This window comes from Panthera tigris, chromosome A3 (assembly GCF_018350195.1).
Source record: "Panthera tigris isolate Pti1 chromosome A3, P.tigris_Pti1_mat1.1, whole genome shotgun sequence".
Classification (NCBI taxonomy): Eukaryota; Metazoa; Chordata; class Mammalia; order Carnivora; family Felidae; genus Panthera; species Panthera tigris.
The window spans coordinates 87,503,902-87,528,114 of record NC_056662.1 but is presented as its reverse complement, the minus strand read 5'-3'; the positions used below and the strand labels follow the sequence as shown (position 1 = coordinate 87,528,114).

The following is a 24,213-nucleotide window of genomic DNA, read 5'->3' as shown; positions in this document are numbered from 1 at the left end:
GGGGGGAAAACCCACATACACACATTGGAAATTGGTGCTAGAACCCTTAGATTGCACGACTAGGCTGGAGAATTCAGATGGAGGACAAGGGGGATCAAGAGGTGATGGAGACAGGCTCAGTGATATTGAAGATTATCAGAGGACACGCCTACCAGTTGACGCATGAGCTAAACCTAGACAATTAGAGGCTCCTCACCCCCTCTACCATCCTTGGAATGTAAGTTCTGCTTGCCGTCCTTGCTCCCAAAGACTGCTGCAGGCATAGTCTTGAGCTAGTGACATGGCATTGAGACTATCTGGATGGTATCTATGACTGAACCCAGTTAAGATCTCTATACAAACTTTTGAGATTTGGTGGATGGGTGCAGGTATCTACTTATCTTGCTGTTGCCCCAGACAAGCCTCATAGGTAAGTTCCCTGCTTACTAAACCGGCTGCCTACAAGTCTGGAGTGCCCTGCCTCTTTCTTTGCTCTCTCCCTGCCTTCCTTGAAAGGGAGCTGGTTTCAGATTTCACCTGGAAAGCTCTTAAAGAGGTTACAAACCTACGAGTGATCACTGCACTAAACCCAAACGTTCTGCCCATAAGCACTATCTGAGAAAGGGATGGATTCTCCTGGGAAGTAACATCTCTCATCAGGGAAGCATCCAGCCAACATTGGCCTAAGTAAGATGCCTCGGGAAGAAATTCCAGCATCAGAAGCGCAGTGGACCAGGAATCCATTCAAGTCTCTTCTACTCCTGAGAGTTTAAAATATGTGCCACCCTGTAATTTGTCCCTATTTGGACATGGATTCACTATGTGACTTCAGTCAGTCACTCTCTTTCCCCAGCTCTCAGTACCCAGTAGTAGTTCCAATCAGAGTTCTGCCCAGATTGGCCACTTCCTGACTCACCAAGCCAGCCAAGAGCCTCCCCCCTTCACACACACACACAAGGTAGCCCCACTGTGTCTAAGAGAACTCAGCCCAGAATCCCCAGGGCCTCACTGGGAGGAAGTATTTCCAAACGGATAGTCCCCCAGTGCATCCTGGGAGGTGGAGCTGACCCAGAGGGAAGGTCAGGAATTCTACTGACCAGGAAGAAAGAACCCTGCAGCATATATTTAGCTCCCTAAAAATAACGGGAAGCCAGAGATGAGAGCTGGAAATTGTCTGCTAGGACTGGGAAAGCACTGGAAAGGCTGGGGGAGTGGCAGGAAGGACAATGGAGGAAAGGAAGAGGGTCTGACAGGTCCCGGTGGGCAGGGGAGGGAAATGTCTGTCCCCCTTCCCTTGTGATCTGTGACCCAGATGACTCAGATATTCCAGATCCAGAGATGGGGGCTGGGTGGTGAGGGAGGGCTGCCAAGGAGATTGGGGGAGCCATAACCAAGGCTGCCCAGGAAGCTTGGGGAGACATTAGGTTTCTAGTGGAAAACCAGTCCCAAGAGGTGACTGTGCCTCCCTCCAGAGCAGGAGGGGACCCAGGGAACAGGCAAAGCTGGTGTGAGACAAGGCTGACTTGACCCCAGCAGGTGGGGCCAGGATTCCCTCCCGTCCCCTTCCCACCTCTTCCATGCCAGTTCCTTTCCCCAGCACCCTAAGCTCTAGCTAGGGAGGGCCTGGCCTGGTTGCTGGTAGCTGGACTATGAAACACCACTTGGCTCAGAAAGGCAAGTCCTCAGACCAGACACTAGCCTGATGCAAAGACCCAGTGCGCACTTACCCCCGTGGGCTGCTTCTTGGTGTCCAGCAGGGGAGCATTGAAGCTCGCAGACAGACTGGGGGTGGCAAGGACCTCCCGGAGTGGGATGTTGGCTTCCCCCAAGAACCTAAATGGAGAGAAAAGTAGAATGTAAAGAATTAGCCTAATGTGCCTGACTCTTCTCCCAACAGACCACCCCCACCCCCACCCCCACCCCTGACCCTACCACCTTACCCCACAAACAAACACCCTGCAGGCAAAGCTGATCTGCCTAGAACACCACAGTCCCTTAGGACCCCTTAATGCTTCCTAGCACCCTGCCCCCAGCCACCCCATGTACCATCCGAGGAGGGCCAGGCCCCTCTCCCTGCACACAGATGAGAGACACCTTCTCCCAAGGTCAACTTTGACCCCTTTCTGCCTCTCCCCAGAGGCCTCGCCGCATCACCCCTGTCTGCCTGGACACTCCCATATAAAGGCTGTCTTGCCCATCACACCTCAACAATCCACCAGACCCGTGTCTCCTGAAAGCCATCACACCTGCGTTGCTCTGAAGGTGCAGTAGCCCCTTTAACCTCCATCTACACTGGCCATCTATATCGCTTTCCCAGGCCTCGGCCAGCAATGATCATAAATGAAAAACAGTCTCTCCTGTCTTCAGAGACAGGGAGAAAAGCAAATTGGGGCAGGGTGGACATGTCCCACTCCCAAGAGAGGCCCAGGACTGTCACACCACATACACCTAAGGCAGCACCTCTGACTGAGGGGTGGGAGTCCCATAAATGTATGGGCTCTTGGAAAGAGTAGATGATTGAGTGACAATCAGTTAAGGGATCCTTCAAAGAATACCAAGGAAAATGTGTGTGTTCCCTAAGCTAAGAAATGGGCAAACTGCATTCTGCATCTCTGTAGCGGTAGCCGGAAATCAGGAACAGCAAGTGGCCCATGTCTATCAGAACTGTCGCCTGATGTCGCATCAGACTTCTGTGTGCTTCCTGCATATTGCTGTCAGGGTGTGAACAACGAAAAGCCACAGGAGTGCTCTCATCATTTGCTTCTTAATTTTTTTTTCCCTGATGAATAAACAGCACACCTATTATTTGGGGCCTTCCTTCTTTTCTAGTGTCTGTAACAACTGATTAGAATATAGGTTTTTATGAATACAGGTTTTATGAAGTTTTATTGAAATAAAATTTCTATCTTGACCTAAATAGCTGATTTTTAAAACTGGTTGCTCACACAGGAAGCCATCAAAATCCTAAAGGAGAACACAGGCAGCAACCTCTTTGACTTTGGCCACAGCAACTTCTTACTAGACACGTCTCCAAAGGCAAGGGAAACAAGAGCAAACATGAACTATTGGGACTTCAAGATAAAAAGCTTCTGCACAGCAAGGGAAATAATCAACAAAACTAAAAGGCAGCCTATGGAATGAGAGAAGATATTTGCAAACAACACATCTGATAAAGGGTTAGTATCCAAAATCTATAAAGAACTTACCAAACTCAACACCCAAGATACAAATAACCCAGTTAGGAAATGGGCAGAAGATATGAATAAACATTTTCCCAAAGAAGACATCCAGATGGCTAACAGACACATGAAAAGATGCTCAGCATCACTCAGCATCAGGGAAACACAAATCAAAACCACGATGAGATGCCACCTCACACCTGTCAGAATGGCTAAAATTAACAACACAAGAAACATCAAATGTTGGCAAAGACGCAGAGAAAGGGGAACCCTCTTGCACTGTTGGTGGGAATGCAAACCGGTGCAGCCACTCTAGAGAACAGTATGGAGGCTCCTATGATCCAGTAGAACTACCCTATGATCCAGTAATTGCACTATTAGGTATCTACCCATAATACAGATTTACCCAAAAATACAGATTCAAAGAGGTACCTACGCCCCAACATTTATAGCGGCATTATCAACAATAGCCAAACTATGGAGAGAGCCCAAATGTCCATCCACTGTTGAATGGATAAAGAAGATGTGATATATATATTACATAATATATATTATATACATCACATACATATACTATATATATAATATATTATATATATGCACACATACATATATATATACATATATATAATGGAATATTACTCAGCCATCAAAAATCATGAAATTTTGCCATTTGCAATGACAAAAGGAGCTAGAATGTGTTATGCTAAGCAAAATAAAGTCAATCAGAGAAAACAAATACCATATGATTTCACTCATATGTGGAATTTAAGAAACAAAGCAGATGCACATATGGGAAAGGGGGCTATGGGAAAGAAAAGAGAGGGAAACAAACCACTAGAGACTCTTAACGATAGAGAACAAATTGAGGGGTGATGGAGGGACGTGGGTGAGAGATGGGCTAGATGGGTGATGGGTACTAAGAAGGGCACTTGTGATGAGCACTGGGTGTTGTATGTAAGTGACGAATCGCTGAGTTCTACTGCTGAAACCAATATTCCACTGTATATTAACTAAAATTTAAATTTACAAAATAAAATAAAATATTCATAAAAAGACAAAAAACTGCTCACAATGAGATACTACCTCACATTCATTAGGATGGCCACTGTCGAAAAAAAAAAGCAAACAACAAAGGTAGGTGAGGATGCGGAGAAACTGGAATCCTTGTGCCTTGTTGGTGGGAATGAAAAAAAGGGAAAGGAAAAATGGATCAAACCACAGAATCCAGCAAGTCCATTTCTGGGTTATCTATTCAAAGAATTGAAATCAGGAAGTCAAAGAGATATTTGTATACCCATGTTCATGACAGCATTATTCACAATCGCCAAAAAATGAAAGCAACCCAAGTATCTATCAACAGATGAATAAACAGATGAATGAATAAATAAAATGCAATAAAAATTAAAATGAAATTAATTAATTAAAAGCATGCATACAATGAAATAGTATTAAGCCTTAAAAAAGGAAAGGAATTCTGGGGGCGCCTGGGTGGCTCAGTCGGTTAAGTGTCCAACTTCGGCTCAGGTCTGATCTCACCATTCGCGAATTCGAGCCCCACATCAGGCTCTCAGCTCAGAGCCTGGAGCCTGCTTTGGATTCTGTGTCTTCCTCTCTCTCTGACCCTCCCCCACTCCCACTCTGTGTCTGTCTCTCTCAAAAATACATAAACATTAAAAAAATTAAAAACAAAAAAGGAAAGAAATTCTGACACCTGCGACAACATGGATGAACCTTGGAGACATGATACTAAGTGAAATAAGCCAGATACAAAAAGATATATACGGTATGATTCCATTTACATGAAGTTCCTAGAATAAGCAAGTTTGTGAAGAAAGAAAATAAAATAGAGGTTACCAGGAGGGTAGAGGGAATGCGGAGTTATTATTTAGTGGGTACAGCTTCAGTTTGGGGTGATGAAAAAGTTCTGGACACAGATGGTGGTGATGGTCGCACAACAGTGTGAATGTGCTTAATGCCACTGAGCTGTGCACTTAAAATAGTTAAAATGGTAAGTTTTGTTAAATATATTTTACCACGATAAAAGTAATTAGTTACTAATTAATTAATTGCCACTTACATAAGTTTCTAGACAATAAAATCACTTGAGCTCCATTATTCTTGGGACCAGTGGACTGTTGGTCACCTTACAGGTTCCTTCGCCAGCAAGGCAATAGCCTGATTTGTGCGGAATTTTGTAACATTTTTCTGGCATTTCTTTAAAGAAAGGGCTAAAGAGAGAGACGTTCACTACTATTCATTCCTCGTGATGCCAGGAGTCACATTTTCTAGAATTTGGACTGGTGTGTGCTATATTCTTTTGCAGCACGGAGCAGGCTTGTACCACAGCGTAAGCAGGGGCTCCTGGAGTGTCTCCATCCTATAGGGCCAGCATGGGGAAGGCACTTGTCACCAGTGTGTTGACTGAAGTGTCCTCAGTGTCACCAGGTAGAACCCAAGACCTGATCTTTACTGCTCGCCTGCTTGTACCCTATGACCTTTGTCCCACATTTTTCTATAAGCTCTTCTTTCCAGCTTGTCTCTTAACTCAGGGAAAAGACCCCACTGGCATAGCATCCCGTGATGGAAACCAAAACTACCCCTCAAACAATAATGACTGCCCTGATGAGAGTTCCAGTAGCCCAGACTACCCAGACCAGGTCGAGTTTAACTCTCCACTTACACGGATGTGTATGCGCGGATGAACCATGGAGTAAGCCATGGAATGACTAACAGTTACCTCTGCCTCATTACAATACTAAAATCTCTGCCCGAGGAGGAGCACAAGCCTCATTTACATAACATACAACGTAAGTACAGGCATATTTCCTTAAGGTGCATGACTGTCCTCATGCCCTGTCTAAAGATTTTAAATAGAAGGAACCCATTCACCCCTTGCTAGGGAAGTCATGGCTTTGGAAGTTATTCCCCATGATCTTTATTTGCTGCAAAGAAAGTTTCCTTTGTGCAACAACTCTACCAGCTGCAATTTCTATATGTGACTCACTGAGGAGCAAACTCATGTTAGTTAGTTGGGTTACATCTGGACGCAGGCAATGTCAAAAAAGACAAGACAGTCGGTGTAAAAGACCTGTGAATCCATGGCATCAGAGTCACACTTCCCTCGGGGCAGCAGAGCAGACAGACTGGCTTTAGCAGGTGGATGGCAGAGCCTGCCCTAGAACTCAGGTCCCCACATCCCTCAGGGGTCACCTGGGGAAGGGAAAGGCAGAGCGGACAGTGGGAGCGGAGGGGATGGCAGGCTTGGTGGTGCAGACATACTGCTGGAAGGGAGCCCTGGAGCCTCTGCAAGGACAAGGCCTGGCCTCCAAGGCCTCCCTCTCTGGCACCAGGCCAGCCAACCCTCCGCCCCACGGAGAATTCCCGGAAGTGGGGCAGGAACAATGGGAGGAAATGCAGAGGGAAATGCCGGCCCCACCCCTGCCAGCCCAGGCACCTCCGGAGGCAGGGAGACCTGGGCCAGGAGGGACTGCTTGTTATTTCCTCCCTTAATATCTTTCTGGACCTTGAAATGTCCCCACCTCCCACCCCTGTCATAGGCCTTGGAACCAGTCCTTTGGAGGAGCTGGGTGGCTTCACAAGCCCCCACTCCTCTAGGAGGAGAGGCTGGAGGCAGCACAGCCGGCTGCCTGTCCCCACCCCTAAGGAGCAGGCTACCCCAGAGTGGGCAGCACAGAACTGCTCTGGGAGGCCAGCCTGGGGAGGTAGGACTTCCTGGGGAGGTAGGCTGGGTCTCAGGCTTGATCATAGGAAACCCTTATGGCCACTCTTCATTCATTCTTCCATAGAGTTGGAGGAGAGGTGGCTTTATTCAGGAGGCCTAGAGAAGGAAGGCCCAGACCCTCAGGGAGACCCACCACATCCAGAGATCAAGACTGAGGCACAGACTCTAGGGCCCAGAGGCCTACACGAAACCAGCGATGCCAGGTGCTCAGGAGCACTGGCACTGGCACTGATACCAACCGGTGGCCACTTGTGGCAGACAGGATTCAGCAGGGGTCATATGAGGCAAGGAGGGGCCTGGGGGTCCTGCACCAGCTGCCTGAGAGCCAGCTCTGAGTGTGTGCAGAAACTGGCAGATGGGAAGGAATACCCACCCCCCCCACGTCCCCATCTCCCCCCGCCCCCTGCCCCCTGCAGCCTACTAATAGAAACAGGTCTCTGTTTTCCTCCCCAGACCTGGCCATCCCTCTTGGCAGTGCTATGTTCTGGAGCCATTGGAATGTGGGGGCAGGAGAAATGCGAGGGCTGAAATCACTGCTGCCATCCCACAGACTGAAAGAGAAGTCAGGAATTGGCACGGGGGAGGAGGGAGAGGTCCAGGCAGTTTACACATTGACAGGGCACACATTTTTCCTCCAAGGAAAAGGAACTAGTTCCCAGACTCATCACCCAGCGAGGCTACTACCCTATCAGAGATGGGAGAAGAACTACAGGGTAATGGCCTCCAAATCTGAGCCCTAAGTGGGAGGCTATAAATTAAAGTGGCCAAGTGAGTTTATTTTAATGAAACACAGAGAAATCTAAATAATTTCATTTAAAAACCTCAGGCCTTTTTCTGTGGATGCTAAATTTAGGGGCACATTTTGATGAGGCACAGGATATTTGCAGGGTCTTAACGTGTCTCTTAAAAGACTTCAGGAGGAGGGTGGCACCTGGGTGGATTAGTCAGTTGAATATCTGACTCTTTGAGACAGGGTTGTGGGATCAAGATCCACATTGGGCTCCATGCTAAGCGTGGACCTGCTTGAGATTCTCTCTCTCTCCCTCTGTCCCTCTCCCCTGCTCGCTTGCTCACTCTCTCTAAAATAAAATAAAGAGGGGCGCCTGGGTGGCTCAGTCGGTTGGGCAGCCGACTTTGGCTCAGGTCATGATTTCGCGGTCCGTGGGTTCGAGCCCCACATCGGGCTCTGTGCTGACAGCTCGGAGCCTGGAGCCTGTTTCGGATTCTGTGTCTCCCTCTCTCTGACCCTCCCCTGTTCATGCTCTGTCTCTCTTTGTCTCAAAAATAAATAAACGTTAAAAAAAATTAAAATAAAATAAAGAAAAAATATATTTAAAAAAATGAGACTTCAAAGGGGGGAAAAGAGCAGTAAATATGCAACGGAAAAATCAGACACCACCTTGACAAGTGCTCAAAATGAACATCTCCAATGAGGGACATCTTGTGCTTCCAGAACCTGAGACAAATCAACACACCCACAAAGTACTCTGGCCAGAAATTAGTAACAAATCTAAGCATGAGAAAAACATGAGACAAACTTCAAATGAAGAACATTCAATTAACAAAAAACTGGTGTATTATATTATTCAAAAATGTAAGTTGTTGTAAAAGACGAAGGCTGTGGGAAATGTTCCAGATTAAAGAAGGCTGGTGACCCTAGAGGAGAAAGCAGGAAAAGACCTCTCTGACCTCAGCCGTAGCAATTTCTTACTTGACACATCCCCAAAGGCAAGGGAATTAAAAGCAAAAATGAACTTTTGGGACCTCACGAAGATAAAAAGCTTCTGCACTACAAAGGAAACAATCAACAAAACTAAAAGGCAACTGACGGAATGGGAAAAGATATTTGCAAATGACATATCGGACAAAGGGCTAGTATCCAAAATCTATAAAGAGCTCACCAAACTCCACACACAAAAAACAAATAATCCAGTGAAGAAATGGGCAGGAAACATGAATAGACACTTCTCTAAAGAAGACATCCGGATGGCCAACAGGCACATGAAAAGATGCTCAACGTCACTCCTCATCAGGGAAATACAAATCAAAACCACACTCAGATATCACCTCAGGCCAGTCAGAGTGGCCAAAATGAACAAATCAGGAGACTATAGATGCTGGCGAGGATGTGGAGAAACGGGAACCCTCTTGCACTGTTGGTGGGAATGCAAACTGGTGCAGCCACTCTGGAAAACAGTGTGGAGGTTCCTCAAAAAATTAAAAATAGACCTACCCTATGACCCAGCAGTAGCACTGCTAGGAATTTACCCAAGGGATACAGGAGTACTGATGCATAGGGGAACTTGTGCCCCAATGTTTATAGCAGCACTCTCAACAATAGCCAAATTACGGAAAGAGCCTAAATGTCCATCAACTGATGAATGGATAAAGAAATTGTGGTTTATATACACAATGGTGTACTACGTGGCAATGAGAAAGAATGAAATATGGCCCTTTGTAGCAACATGGATGGAACTGGAGAGTGTGGTGCTAAGTGAAATAGCCATACAGAGAAAGACAGATACCATATGGTTTCACTCTTATGTGGATCCTGAGAAACTTAACAGAAACCCATGGGGGAGGGGAAGGAAAAAAAAAAAGAGGTTAGAGTGGAAGAGAGCCAAAGCATAAGAGACTCTTAAAAACTGAGAACAAACTGAGGGTTGATGGGGGGTGGGAGGGAGGAGAGGGTGGGTGTTGGGTATTGAGGAGGGCACCTTTGGGGATGAGCACTGGGTGTTGTATGGAAACCAATTTGACAATAAACTTCATATATTGAAAAATAAATAAATAAAATAAAAATATATAATATAATAAAATAAAATCTTTAAAAAAATAAAAAAATAAAAATAAATTAAATACATTAAATACATTAAAAAAAAAAAGAAGGCTGGTGAAATACAACAACTAAATTCAATATGAGAGTCTAGACTGGATCCCATACTGAGAAAGAGGGGGAGGGGGACTTGCTATAAAAGGCATTATTTGGTCAATTGATAGGACAGAAGATGAACGGTGAATTAGATGAAGTATGGCAGCCGTGTTAAGTTTACTGAAGTTGGTAACTACAGTGTGATTATGTAAAAGAATATCCCTATTCTTAATCCCTATTTTTAAATTCTTAAAAATATATTTTACACATTTCTTAGGAAATATACCCTGAAGTGTTTAGGGATAGAGGACCATGATGAATGTAACTTACCCTCAAATGAGAGACAGAGAAAAAGGAAGGAAGAAAACGAGAAGGAGGGAGAGGAGAGAGAATATTATAAAGCAAATGGAGTAGAATGTTAATCAGTGATATTGATATTTTTTTTAAGTTTATTTATTTTGAGAGAGAGTGTGTGTGCACAAGCAGGGCAGGGGCAGAGAGAGAGGGAGAGAGAGACTCCAAAGCAGGCTCCTCGATGTCAGCCCAGAGCCTGATACGGAGCTCAATCCCATGAACGGTGAGATCATGACCTAAGCCGAAATTAAGAGTGGGACACTTAACTGAGCCACCCAGGCCCCCTTCTTTGTTCTATTTTTGCAACTTTTTTGTAAGTTCAAAATTGTTTCTTAAAAAAACTCCAGAAGTGTTTCCATGTGTCGGTTTCTCGTTTTTTATCTTTTAAACTAAGAAAAGGACATGTCAACTAAAAATACATACATGACAACTCAAATCCGTTCATCACTGACTCAGCTGCACCTTCCTCTCACCAGATTCAATGAATCAGGCGTGACAGGAAAGTCAGACTCCCTGTTCTGGCAGGATGCACACAAACACGCACACACGAACACACTCCGGGGAGATTTAAGATCCCTGTGAGGAGACAGCTGTGATCTGTGCCCCCTCCAGCCCTCAGCCATTCGTGCCTGGCAGTGAGGAGCAGGAAATGAGGGACAGCCGGACATTCCCACCCCTGGCCTCTGGCAGCCTTCCCCCCCCCCCCCCCCCCCCCCCCCCGTATCTGATTCCCCAGGGACTGCCCAAAGGTGACTAAATAGTTTTCCACTTCAATCCAGAAAAAAACAAAAAAACAAAAAACAAAAAAAACAAAAAAAAAGAAAAACTATTCTGAAACTAAGGGATGCTCTGGAGTCTATAGTTATAAAAATCCTTGGAATATAAGGGAACGGTCAACACTTCCGAGTATGCTGAAAACAATGAGGTGGTGAACTGTAAATATTCCTGCCTCCCAAATAAATATTCCAGAAAGGGGGGCCTGCAAACCAGCCTGCTGAAACCCAGAGGCTGAACTTAGGCTTACTTTCCCCAACTTCTAGCAACAGCAAACCGCCACTCTGCCTCTTTAAATGTCTTAGTGCACACACACACATCTGGGTGAGTGTCTATTCCTGGGTGGGAATGACATGTGTCAGCAGGGAGAAAATACCCTCCACACATAAAACAGATGGAGAGTTAATATTCCCGATAGGACCCCAAACACACAAACTGCTATGAATTAGTAAGAAAAAAGCAAGCAATTCAAAATATAACGATAGGAAATTGACAGAAGAAGTACAAATGGACAATAAAATACATGAAAAGATGCCCAACTTCACAAGTAGTCAAGAAAATAGTTTAGGGGCACCTGGCTGGTTCAGTCAGTAGAAAGCATGTGACTCTTGATCTTGATATAGGGCTTGTGAGTTCGACTCCCCCAATGGGTATAGAGATTATTTAAAAATAAAATCTTAAACACACACACACACACACACACACACACACACACACACAGTTTATAAGATACTTTTCTCCCCCTACCATGGCACTAAGCAAAAATAAAAATTGACAGGCACCTTTTTTTACACTGTTGGTAGACATAATTAGAACACGTTTTTGAAAAGTCATTTGGCACAATTTATGAAAATGTTATATGTTCATATCCTTTGATCCAGTAATCCCACTTTTAAGGATCTAGTTTAAAGAAAAAAATAGTCTAAGGACATAAAGCAATTTGGATAAAGATATCCACTGAAAGGGTAGGAAAGAAATGAGAAAGAAACCGAATCCCAGCCAGTAAGGATACAGTGGGATAAATTATGGGGTGCCCACCCTGTGAAATACCACACAACCATTTAAAATGGGGCTGGTCAATACATACTGACCTGGGAAAGGGTCCATGATGAATTGACAAAAAGCAGGGTGTAGACCAGTATGTATGACATGATTTCATTTTTGTTTAAGAACATGCATACACACGTATGTAAACGGATGTTTGCACAGGCTTAGGAAAAGCCGAGGAAGACATGCGCCAAATTGTCAACAACAGACACACTGGAGGGAAGGGAAGCAGCAGATGGGGGGAAGGCTGGGAAAACTTGCACCTCTTCCTTTATAGCTTTTTAAGAATGGAGGTTACTTTTGCTTATAAAAAAGCACTTGAAATTTTTATATTCTTGTGAGTTTTCATAAATTAAGGAATGTGTGTGCACGTGTGTGTGAGGCATGTTGGTGCACACTCTGTGTCCACGTGGAGCGTGTGGGTGGTATGTTCAGTCGGTGTGGTCTGTGTACGTGTGTTTGTACGGACCCAACAGTCCCCTCACGCTACACACCTTCCAATGTGCCAAGCACGCGGTAGGGCATCTGACACCCACACACTATCTCATTCAAGCTTCGCAACAACCACGCAGTGTAGGTACTGTTGTGGCCATTATCCTGATGAGGAAGCAGGTTCAGAGAAATCCAGGTCACAGACAGTGTCAGGATGAGGCTCACTACTGACAGGGGGTTCCTGAGAGAAGGCTTTGAGCCTCATTGTCATGCCACCACCCCTCCCCTGCTCGGCTCTGCGGACACAGCTGGGGACCTGAGACCCCCTGCTCCCTCAGGGAAGAAATCCCTCCACCACATCAACACACTCCCTGTAGGGGCCACAGGCACCATCCGGCCAGACCCCCTCCCCCAGCAGCCACGGCCATCCCCTGTGCATTCTTGTGCTGGGCTCCTCTTGTTAAGGACTAAGACTTTTGTTCAGCTCCTCCCCGGAAATGCCCACATCCCCCAATACGTTAGCCCATTGTCCCAGGAGGCCCAGGACACCCCCCACACACACACACACACAAACCCTGAGGGCACCAAGGCCTACTCTGGGCTCAGAGGCTGCCCTGAAAGCGATAGTCACAGAGGTCAGGTAGACCACTATTCCCAAAATATCTCCTCAAAGCCTATAGTGGCACCTGCTGCTCACCATTAACATTCTTTTGCTGGTCTACAGAGTCCGGCAGGGGCGTCTGGGTGGCTCAGGCAGTTAAGCCTGCGACTTCAGCTCAGGGTGTGATCTCTCAGTTCACGAGTTCAAGCCCACGTCGGGCTCTGTGCTGACAGCTCAGAGCCTGGAGCCTGCTTCAGATTCTGTGTCGCCCTCTCTCTCTGCCCCTCCCCTGCTTGGGCTCTGTCTCTCTTTCTCTCTCAAAAATAAATAAACATTAAAAAAAACTTTTTTTTAAACAGAGTCTGGCATAGACAGCACCATTCCCCAGGCTCCTAAGAGGAGCAAAACATTAAGCCATGGGCTGCCACCAACACTTTAGTATGAATTAGTCTTTTTTCAAATCATCACTGGCTGAGAACAGGCTTTGATGAGAAAGGGTTGAGCCAGTGAGAACGGAAAGAACTGGGGCAGCAGGAGAGCAGCACAAGAAAGACACGGAAAAGAGGATGTGCCAAAAGGAACTGCCATGTATGGAGCAGCCTCTTCATAGCACTTCCCTCAGATGAGCTTGTGCGTTTGATTTGACACCCCTCGAAGAGGAAGAAACAGAGAGGCTCAGGGAACTTCGCTGAGACTAGACCCCTGTTCTTCTGCTGGACCACAATGTCAAACCCTGTGTAAGGGTGGGAAGAGGACCAACCAAAAGAGGAAGGAGGAGAAGGAGCAGGCATTCAAGAAGGTTCCCAAATTGCCTCGTGGGCCCCCAGCCAGATATGGACACCATGACTGATGACCCAGATCACAGGCAGGGGAGGGAAGGCAAGGCTCTGGGTGAGGCTGAGTGGGGCTCAATGCCCCACTTTATGGAGTCACCGGGTCCCTAAGAGGTACCAAGTAGACCACACCTATTGCATAGAAAATGCTATCCTAAACACTAAACGAAGGCTTTTTCATATGCAGTTAAGTGCCTCTGAACTAGTCCTTGGTGTAGAGTTAGGGGTCCTTCTATGCTGCTTGATTAATGGGAGGCAGGGTGCATAGTCACCCTGAGAAAGAGTTGCCAGACCAAATACAGGATTCCCTGTTAAGCTGACATTTCAGATAAACAGTGAACAATTTTTTATTATAAGTAGATCCCATGCAGGGCGCCTAGGTGGCTCAGCCAGTTAAGCGTCTAACTCTTGATTTCAGCTCAGGTCATGATCTCACGGTTGTGGGATCGAGTCTCACATTGGGCTTGGTGCTGAGCATGGAGCCAGCTTAGGATGTTCTCTCTCCCTCCCTCTCCCCCTCCCCCACTCACATGCTCCTTCTCTCTCTCTCTGTCTCTCTCTCAAATAAATAAATAAATAAATAAATAAATAAACAAACAAATAAATAAATAAATCCCATGCAATGTTTGGGACAAACTTAACTGGGTGTCCCGAATGTCTCTTTGTTGAATCCGGCCACCCTACCCCAGGGCTGGCTAGGCCTAAAGCCAATGAGCTACTGTGGTCAAAGTAGAGAACGTTTTGACCCTGGTATTTTTTTTGACAGGCAGGTGTTCTGACCCCATGGAGACTTCTGCTTCCATGTGCATGTTTACCAAATATTTAAATCAAAGATATACCTACATTAATTCATTTCCACTGAAAAGACATTCTCTGGAACAAATTAAATTAAGTCCATTGAATTTGTTGATGTACTTTCTATACGGTGCAATTAACTATTTCCTTTTCCTTCAATCTTTATTTCTATTTGACTGAAATTAGTGCCAATGGTAACAACTATTTTCTGTTTAAATTTCCCAAACTCAGATTTGGCTCAAAGACTTTTTTTTTTCAATTCTTTCGTTCACATCAAGCTCTATCGAATATAGCTCCTTTCTATTTTGAGTTTTCTCTTACAGAATTACTTCTATTATGGCCCATTTTCCCAGGTCAGTGTTTATAGTTACCAACAGGATTCTTCATTCCCTTTTACATTCCCTTCGCGATTCTACCCATGTGCGGTTTTAGCCATAAGTCTTTTGTGGTGACTATTTCCACCAATAATTACACACATACACTATTACAAGAGTGACAGTTTATATTTCTTTCCTAGCTAATCCATGAAAAAATTGAGAGTACCTTAGGGGCACCTGGGTAGCTCAGTCAGTTAGGCATCCGATTTTGGCTCAGGTCATGTTCTCACGGCTCATGGGTTCGAGCCCCACGTCGGGCTCTGTGCTGACAGCTCAGAGCCTGGAAGCTACTTTGGATTCTGTGTCTCCCTCTCTCTCTGCCCCTCCCTGCTCACACTCTGTCTCTCTCCCTCTTTCTGTCTCTCTCTCTCTCTCAAAAATAAACATTAAAAAAGTTTTTTTTTTTTTAAATTCAGAGTACTTCCTTACAGAAGTGCCAGTTCAACCTTGAGTGCACACTGGCCTCCCCTGAGCAGTTACAAGAAGCGCTGAGGCCTGCACCCCACTCCAGAATTTGCTGTGGAGCCCAGACACTGATCTCTTTTACAGCTCCCACATCATGCTAATATGCAACCAGGGCAGGAACACTTTTGTAAAACTCTAGAGCTACACTGTCCAACACTGTAGCCACTATGAGCCCCACACCAATGGTGGGGTGGGGGGGGGCTCTCTGCTGCAGCACAGAATGGGTTTTGGATCCTGTCTCCCTCTCTCTCTGCCCCTCCCCCACTCACACACACACACACACACACACACACACACACACACAAACACACACACACTCTCTCTCTCTCTCTCTCTCTCTCTCTCTCTCTCTAAGAAATAAATAAATAGAGGCACCTGGGTGGCTCAGTCAGTTGAGCATCCGACTTTGGCTCAGGTCATGATCTCACAGTTTGCGGGTTCAAGCCTCGCGTCAGGCTCTGTGCTGATAGCTCAGAGCCTGGAGCCCGCTTTGGATTTTGTGTCTCCCTCTCTCTCTGCCCGTCCCCCATTTGTGCTCTGTGTCTCTGCCTCTCAAAAATGAATAAATGTTAAAAAAAAAAAAACTTTTTAAAATAAATAAACATTAAATTTAAATTGATTAAAAGTAAATAAAGTTTAAGGTTCAGTTCCTCAGTTATACCAGCCAACACAGAACATTTCCATCATCCCAGAAAGTTCTGTCAGGCAGCACTGGTCTGGACTGAGATGAATGGCTCTCCCCCTGGGCTGCACAGTAGAAATACCTAATACCTGGGACTTTGTAACGACACCCACAAGGCACGGATATAGATAAAAGCTGTAGGTGATGCTATTGTGTTGCTCGGATTAGGAACCTCTCGGCCGAACATCCCAGTGGTCAGAGCAGCCAGTCAGGGATCAGGGTCAACACCTCTGCAGCGTCCCTCTGAGAAGCCCAGAGCAAACAAGAAGTTGTTCAGTGCAGCCTGAGACAGGAGTCCAGGACCTCCAGCTGGGCTTTCAAGAGCGTCTCCTATCCATAGGAGTGGAGTTTTCCTTTCTCTGCATTTCAAACCCGGTTTCATTAACACAAAGTTGGCCCGGCCCCGTAGTTGGCTCTGGGGTCCCTCGGGCTCAAGGTGGGTGGGTGTTGAGCAGCCAAGAGGCTCCCAGCCTCCATTCCTGTCCTGAGGCAGGGAGGCTCCCTGAGCTCCCACTCCAGGCCAGCAGACCAGTCAAGGCCACCCCAAACTGCCAATAGTCATGAGGGGAAACACAGCAGTACCAAATGCCCCTCCAACAGCTTCACCCTTAAGCACCTCACAGTCCGGCAAACTGCTATGGAGGCTGCATACCCCACTGGCTGCTATAAGGAAGCCAGAATTCCACTATTTCCACACATGACCATGTGGTTTGGGCAATCTCTGAAATTCTTCAGATGTGTACGAATATAAGTTTAAATTTAAATTTAGTTTAATTCAAATTTAATTTTTAATTGTTACAACTACAAAATTAAGACACGTTTGGAAAACTCAAAACCTACATGCAAGTATAAGAAGTTTCTAGCAAATTGGGAAGTTTTGAGAATTAGCAATTCTGCAAATTGATATTTGAGGAACTGATTTCTAGCCCTGGCCCTACAGTAAACTGGTTCAGGGAGCCGGCTTCCCCCTGGGAGCTAGAGGACACACAGAGGGGCCAACGAGAAGGCCCCAGGGTGCTGTAGAGCCGGCCCGCCATGTGGGGCACTGGCCTCGTGTCACCCAACCTGGCCCTTGAATTGATAAAAAATATCTTCACATCCCCTGCTCTCAGGTCTCCTTCATGATCTCAGAAATCTCCCTACAGGGCCTGTAAAATGCTGAATATGATCACAAAAATGAAACATGCATTTCCTCCTGCGTGTCTTGCAGTAACCAGACCGTCCCACCTTTGCCTCACTAAGCTCTCTCAACTCCAGCATCATGAGGGAATGGAACTCTCCAGAAGGGTCCAGCACTGGCCGGGGCCTTCTAGGAGCCTCTGACTCAGTGACTACGAGCATGCTGCAGACCTGCCTTCAAGAATAGCTCTGCCAGGGGCGCCTGGGTGGCTCAGTCAGTTGGGTGTCCAACTTCAGACTGTGATCATCAGACTGTAATCTCACAGTTTGGGAGTTTGAGCCCCACGTCAGGCTCATGCTGTCAACACGGAGCCCGCTTCAGATCCTCTGTCCCCCTTTCTCTCCCCCGATTGTGTGTGCTCTCTCTCTCAAAAATAAACATTTTTTTAATTTAAAAAAAGAATAGTTCTGCCATCACCAGCCTCTAAGAAAAGCACCCCATCTCTCAAAGCCACAGTCTCCCCCTGTAATGACTATCATTGTAACAGTAGTAACCAACTGATTAAAAAAAGATCTTGTATTATAAAGACTCAGCACAGGGCCAGACACTCAGCTCAGCCCTTGGTAAACATCAGCTGTTGTGCTTTTGCTATTATTATCCTCAGCCTAGTATCTGAGAATTCCTCCCAATCGGGTCCCGCGGCTCCCTCCTCACTGGACCGCATGTGTCATGTGACTGAGTCCCACCTGTGAGGCCTTAGCCTGACTATCTGCCATACCCAAATGCCGGAATGCCCTCCCTTCCTCACCCCCCAAAGCCTTAGAGTCAGTCTGTGAGGCCCTCTTCCAGAAAGCCTTCCAGGACTGTCCTGTGCTCAGCGTTACTCCCTCCCGCACCTGCAGATCCACCATTCACACTTATTAGAGGCTGCATTTTCTCCACAGAACGTCTGTGTTGGGGTACATTAGTATGAACTGATTCCAGCCCCTGCCCCCCATGCAGATGGGGTAGAGGTCCCAATGAAAGTGCACCCACCCTCCGCACACATACCATGCCCTGCACCCATGACCAGCAGAGCCACAGAGAGACTGTGGCAGTTGGGTTTTCTTCCAAGCTTCTTAAGATTTCAAACGTCCCAGGTGTTTTGCAGCCTGAGACCCTCGTTGGCCTTCCCTAGGCCTCTCAATCCTCCCTCCTTCCCTCTCTCTCCTCTCCCACCCCAGGGTAACACAACCAGGCCTCCCAGGCCTTAGACACTGGCTGACCCAGTTCCCAGACAAAGGCACCCCTGTGAGCAGATCACAAAACAGCAAGCCGATGCTTCAGTAAATGGCACCAAGAGCAGGAACCCACTGCTGTCAGCACCTAACACAGCTGTACCCTGCCATGCCCAGCAGGGATGCTGAACCCTACCTTCACAGTCAAGGCTAAGGGGCCTCACAGGCTGCATCTCTCAGACCACCTGACCCTGCAGTGAGCAGAGCCATCAGTCTGCATGCTCAGTTGGTCTTGCCCGCCCCCCTACACTACCACCAGCATATATAAGGCCTGGAGCTCAATAACAGGAGAAAGGACCCACTGCCCGCCTGTAAAGAGCCTGCTTTTGCCTCCACAACTTTGCTCCTCTACTGCCCCTGCCTGGAAACCCTCCACACCACATACATGAAACAAGAGAAAAGCCTGCCAAAGGGAGGTATGCAGTCACTACAAACCTTTACTATCTTTTGGCGTCTAAACCACAAAGCTCACCTCACATCCCTCCTCTTCCGTGAAGCCTTCCTTGAGAACTCCCTGCTAGCTGCAGCTTCACTTTGCCAGTCCGTCTGCTGGGGTGCGTGCCAGTGCCCTCACCAGCCTGGACTGGGCGGGGAGAGGTGGCCGCACCCAGGCACCCCTGGGCTAGAGCAGGACACTGGGAGCCTTTTCCTCTCTGCTCCCTGGGGCACAGGTTGTCTTCACAAACATGTACACATCTGATTCGAGCCCATCTCCCTTCCCTGGAACCTGCTCAGCTTTCAGATTTACCCCTGGCTGAGTTCTTGAGACTACAAGCAGGCCCCTCCCGACAGCTACCATTGGCCCAAGCCCACAAAAGGCAGGTCTTCAATAAACGCTAAATGGAAACACTAGCTGCAGATTCTGGAGTCTATGTCCACAACAAACCTACCTGTGCCTTCAGGGCACAGAGTCACCCTTGCCCACCTCACCTGTTCCTTCCCATTGTCTCATGGTCTTTGACCACCACATGAAGTTCAGAGCTCTGGTCCAAAGGGATGCCCTTGAGGTCCCACTCAAAGCCCTGGAAGAAAAAGAGGACAAAAACATCTTAACTGGTGGCCCCCTAGGAGAAGAGACTGTGTCTGGTTCACCCTGGTCCCCCCCCACGACACTGAGCAGCCATCCATGAAAAATGCTGGTGGGTGGCTAGATGAATTAGTAAATGAATGAATACACGAACAGCAGGGTTCCAGAGCTTCAGAAGAGGCAGTGAAAGCCACAGGCAGCAGAAGAGAGAAGGAGGTCAGGCTCCCATGGCCCCTTTCCCCCAACTCAATTCCACCAATCACCAGGAAGTCAAGCCAGAAACACAGCTGGGGAAAATCAAGTGACCCTGCAGGGTCCTCAGAGACCAAGATCAATGTGCTCATGTGGAAACCGGGCCCCTCATGGGCAGCATGAATTAGTACCACACGGAGAACGCCCATCCAGAGGACCTGGGACTCTCTTCAGAGCAAAGGTACCCCTGTGCATCCCAACCCCATCCACAGAAGGCATCCAGAGCTTCCAAAGGACCACCAGGGGGCCATGTGCAGGGAGATGGTAGAGGTCCTGGTTTATCAGGGAGGACTGTGGGGAGGAGGTAGGCTTTGGGCAGGAAGAACAGCTGGCGTTAGGGAGACGAGGCAGGCCAGAGAGCCCCTAAACTATCTGGCTGGTAGTTCTGTGTGGATGGCTAGAGCTGAGAGGAATAGAAACAAAAGACATCGCACTCCTCCCCATGCCACACCCACATCAGAGGAGATGGTTCTATCTCCCTGGTGGGCCATGCCATCAACCCTCCTCCCAGGAGGCAAGCAGATTTAGTTGACACACTGGACCAGCAGCCCCTCCCCTCCTTGACAATACCACTGAGAAAGTCACCTCCTGCACAAGTCCCTAGATTGTCACTGCAGAGATGGTGACAGTAGAGCAAAAAAAGGGAGAATGGAAACCTTATATACCTCATTCCATACGGGGTTCACACTGTTCTTGATGACTTTGGTTCTCTTCTTCACCCCTATGAGAGACACAAAGGGACAGTGGAGAGACAAATCTTTTTAATGCCTGGCTGGATATCATGTCTCCTTCTACATTGACTCTGTTGAGATGTCTTGTTTTGGTTGACATCTAGGAAGAAAATCCAACCAGATATATAGTTGTAAAAGAAAGTGTATTTTAATAAATTTTCAGATCATTATGGATATCCTTCTTTGACACTACACCAAAAATTCAACAAGTAGTATTTCTTGAAACAAGGTAGATGAACATTTTGTAGTCTATTACATTGAAATCCATTGTTCTGTCTTGTACTTTGAATGAATATCTTACCCATGCGTGATTCTGTAATATCTTGCCTTGGTTATTTGGAAGTTTCTGCTCACTGAGTTATGTAGACCTTCCAAATATTGACACATTTTAGTATATAATACCAGAAAAATCACATTCATTAATATTACCATCCATCTCATCAAGAAGCTGAAAGATACAGGTTTTCTAAGATTCCAATTCTGGTTTGAAAGCTCACATTTTATGATTGGCAACAAATAATAAATGTCTGCTTGAGGTGGAAAGTTTGCTCATTCATTTTCTTTTTTTTTTTAATTTTTTAAACGTTTATTTATTTTTGAGAGACCGAGCATGAGCGGGGGAGGGGCAGAGAGAGAGGGAGATACAGAATTGGAAGCAGGCTCCAGGCTCTGAGCTGTCAGCACAGAGCCCGACACGGGGCTCAAACTCAAGAGCCGTGAAATCATGACCTGAGCCGAAGTTGGACGCTTAACCGACTGAGCCACCCAGGAGCCCCTCACTCACTCATTTTTAAGAAAATGTCTGTCGGGGCGCCTGGGTGGTTCAGTCAGTTAAGCATCTGACTTCAGCTCAAGTCATGATCTCGCTGGGTTTGTGACTTCAAGCTCCGCATCGGGCTCTGTGCTAACAGCTCAGAGCCTGGAGCCTCCTTCAGATTCTGTGTCTCCCCCTCTCTCTGCCCCTCCCATGCTCATGCTCTGTCTCTCTCTGTCTCTCAATAATAAATAAACGTTTAAAAATTAAGAAAAAGAAGAAGAAGAAAGAAAATGTCTATCAAGTGCCCAAGTCTGAAAAATCAGTTTGCCAGTCATTCTTTCAAGTAAAAAACAGTATTACGTTAAGAAAAAGAAACTGGCTAATTCAGCTTACAACTTAAGCAGCCATACATGTGCTTTTTCTTGTAACAACTATTTTTCAGCATGTAGCAGATGTGTTCTATGCATACTTCTGTTTCAACACCCAAAATATTACAAACACATGTCCTTAGGGATCTAGTTTAATAAAATTAATAATTGTACTGCCCTATCAAGGACATTCTTCAACAAAACTGGCTTTATTTTTAACTGCAAATACATAAGGGTGAGGAATACAATGGTAAGTACAATGTGGCACCAAGGCCTTCACTAGTATTAAGGCACCAGCAGTTTTACCTTCCGTTGTACCATTAGTGCAAATATAAACACAGTTTAAAAGGCACATATCATCTTTGGGTTATTCTGAAAATAGTTTTAACCTTGCTGACCTGCTCAAAGAATCGTGGGTATTCCTCCAGGAGTCCCTGTAACACACTTGAAGAAACTCTTAGGGAATTCATTGAACATTTCAGCCTCTGTTTCCTCATCTATAAGGTCATAATAATACCTCTTCATGGGGTTTTGTGAAAACTAAACAAGATAGTATGAGTGAGGCTCCTGGCACACAGCATACTCATTACATATGAGGTTCATTTCACTTCCTCTTCCCCCATGCCCCACTCAGATTCATCGAGTGAACTCCTACTGATTCTTCAATACCCAGCTCAGTTGTCAATCTCCCTTGTCTCTCCCAGACAGAGATGGTTGCAAGCTGTGATCACATATCAGAACACATATATGTGTTTCTATGTCTCTCCTCAACTGGACTGTGAGCTTCAGAGGGGACACCATGCCTTACTCATGTAGTAACCCTAGTGTATAGCAAGGTAATGGAGTAATGAAGTGCTGAATAAATGGGTCTTTTCTTTCCCAAGTTGGCTCCAAGTTAACTTCATCACCAGGGGATAGAACTACTGTTCTCAAGGAATGCCATAAGACTGCATTAAGAGTAGGAGAGTATGTCAGTGGACAAAGGGGATGAGAGGAGTCACAATGAGAAGGAGGAGATCTGGGAGGGGCAAGAGTTATCTTCTCAAACCTGCCCTGGCTGAACCATTCTTGAGGGCCATGTTGGTATGTCTCCATCAGTGAGACACAGCTTTGGAGTCATTCAAATAATAGCTACTGCTACGTGACCTTAGCTAGAACTTATGACCTTAGCTCCCTTGGTGGTAAATTGATAATAAGAAGAATGTTCACTTCAGGGGTACCTGGGTGGCTCAGGGGATTAAGCATCTGACTCTTGATCTAGACTCAGGTCATGATCTCACAGTTTGTGGGTTTGAGTCCCATCATCAGAGCCTGTTGTCATTCTGTCTCTCCTTCTCTCTGCCCCTCACTTGCTTGTGCTTTCTCTCTGTCTCTCAAAATAAATAATTTTTTTTAAAAAAAGAAGAAGAATAAGAATGCTCACTTCATAGAGTTTTGAGGAGATAAGAGATTCTATCTAAGTGTCTATTTTCCTTCCCCTATCAACTCCCCATGACCTGCAAGAGTAACATGGAAAAATCCCATCTGCAGCCACTCTTGAGTCATCCACTTGGAAACATTTCCTGGTGCTCCTGGTGCTCCTGGTATTAATTGAACAGTGTCCATGTGCCAAGCCCTGTGCAAAGTGTATTTCAAGCATTTCCCACTTCCTGCCTTCCCTAAAGATGAGGCGAACAAAGGCTCTCAGTGAAATTTCACTAAGTATGGTTAGAAGGACCAACGCTAAGACTCTCTGAGTGACATTAAGGGAGGGTCACTGAAGGGCACTACAGCCCCTAAGAGGTGCAGGAAAGAAGAAACCTTAAGCCAGTACAATCACATGACTTATAGATGGCAAGGAAAGGGAAGGCATGCTGCTAATTAGGAAACAGTTAAGAAAACAGTTCCTTCCTTATCATAGATTTAGACCTGTCCTGTCCTTGATAATTAATTTTGGCCTTGAGAGATGTGGCTCTACATGCATAATGTAACAGATTCAATAGTTAAAGATACAGGAGAGCCCACAGGTCACGTTGAGGTTGGGGACAGGGGACCACGTCCTCTCCCTGGATTGCTCTGCGGAATTGGAGGCCAGCAGGCCTCCATAAGAATCATGTTGTAGCTCCAGGGTATTCCTCCAGACCGAATGACTCAGCGAGAAGGAATAAATGCACAATGGGAGGACTCTTCTGTTCCCCATGAAAAATCTTCACTTGTTTCCCCAGGCCTACCTACCCCAACTTTTACCCAAACCAGAGCCTCCCATTGCCATAGGATAGAGTTTTCAAACTGCTCATTGGGACCCATTAGTAGGCCATGAGATCAACTGAGTGAGTTGGCCAGTATGTCTTTTTAATGACAGAATAGACTAGAAAAGAAAATATCAGAGTACATCTTTCACTGGGTTATGTATTCACATACATATTTATATGTGTGTATTATGCCTTTTTAAAATGTTTATTTATTTTTGAGACAGAGGGACGGGGTGGGGAGGTGGTAGAGAGAGAGGAAGACACAGAATCCAAAGCAGGCTCCAGGCTCTGAGCTGTCAGCACAGAGCCCGACAA

The 24,213-nt window shown here is 46.2% G+C and overlaps 1 protein-coding gene across 7 annotated transcripts in view; it reads right to left on the bottom strand.

Moving 5' to 3' along the window:
* Positions 1–24,213, bottom strand: part of DYSF (dysferlin) — a 224,096-nt gene that overhangs the window by 172,897 nt on the left and 26,986 nt on the right. For all 7 annotated transcript variants that reach the window (XM_042981697.1, XM_042981701.1, XM_042981699.1 and 4 more), the window contains exons 2-4: positions 20,477–20,532; positions 19,463–19,554; positions 1,707–1,812 (exon numbers count right to left, since the gene is read on the bottom strand). In XM_042981697.1, the coding sequence (XP_042837631.1) occupies positions 1,707–1,812; positions 19,463–19,554; positions 20,477–20,532 (254 nt within the window). The remainder of the gene's footprint in view (positions 1–1,706; positions 1,813–19,462; positions 19,555–20,476; positions 20,533–24,213) is intronic.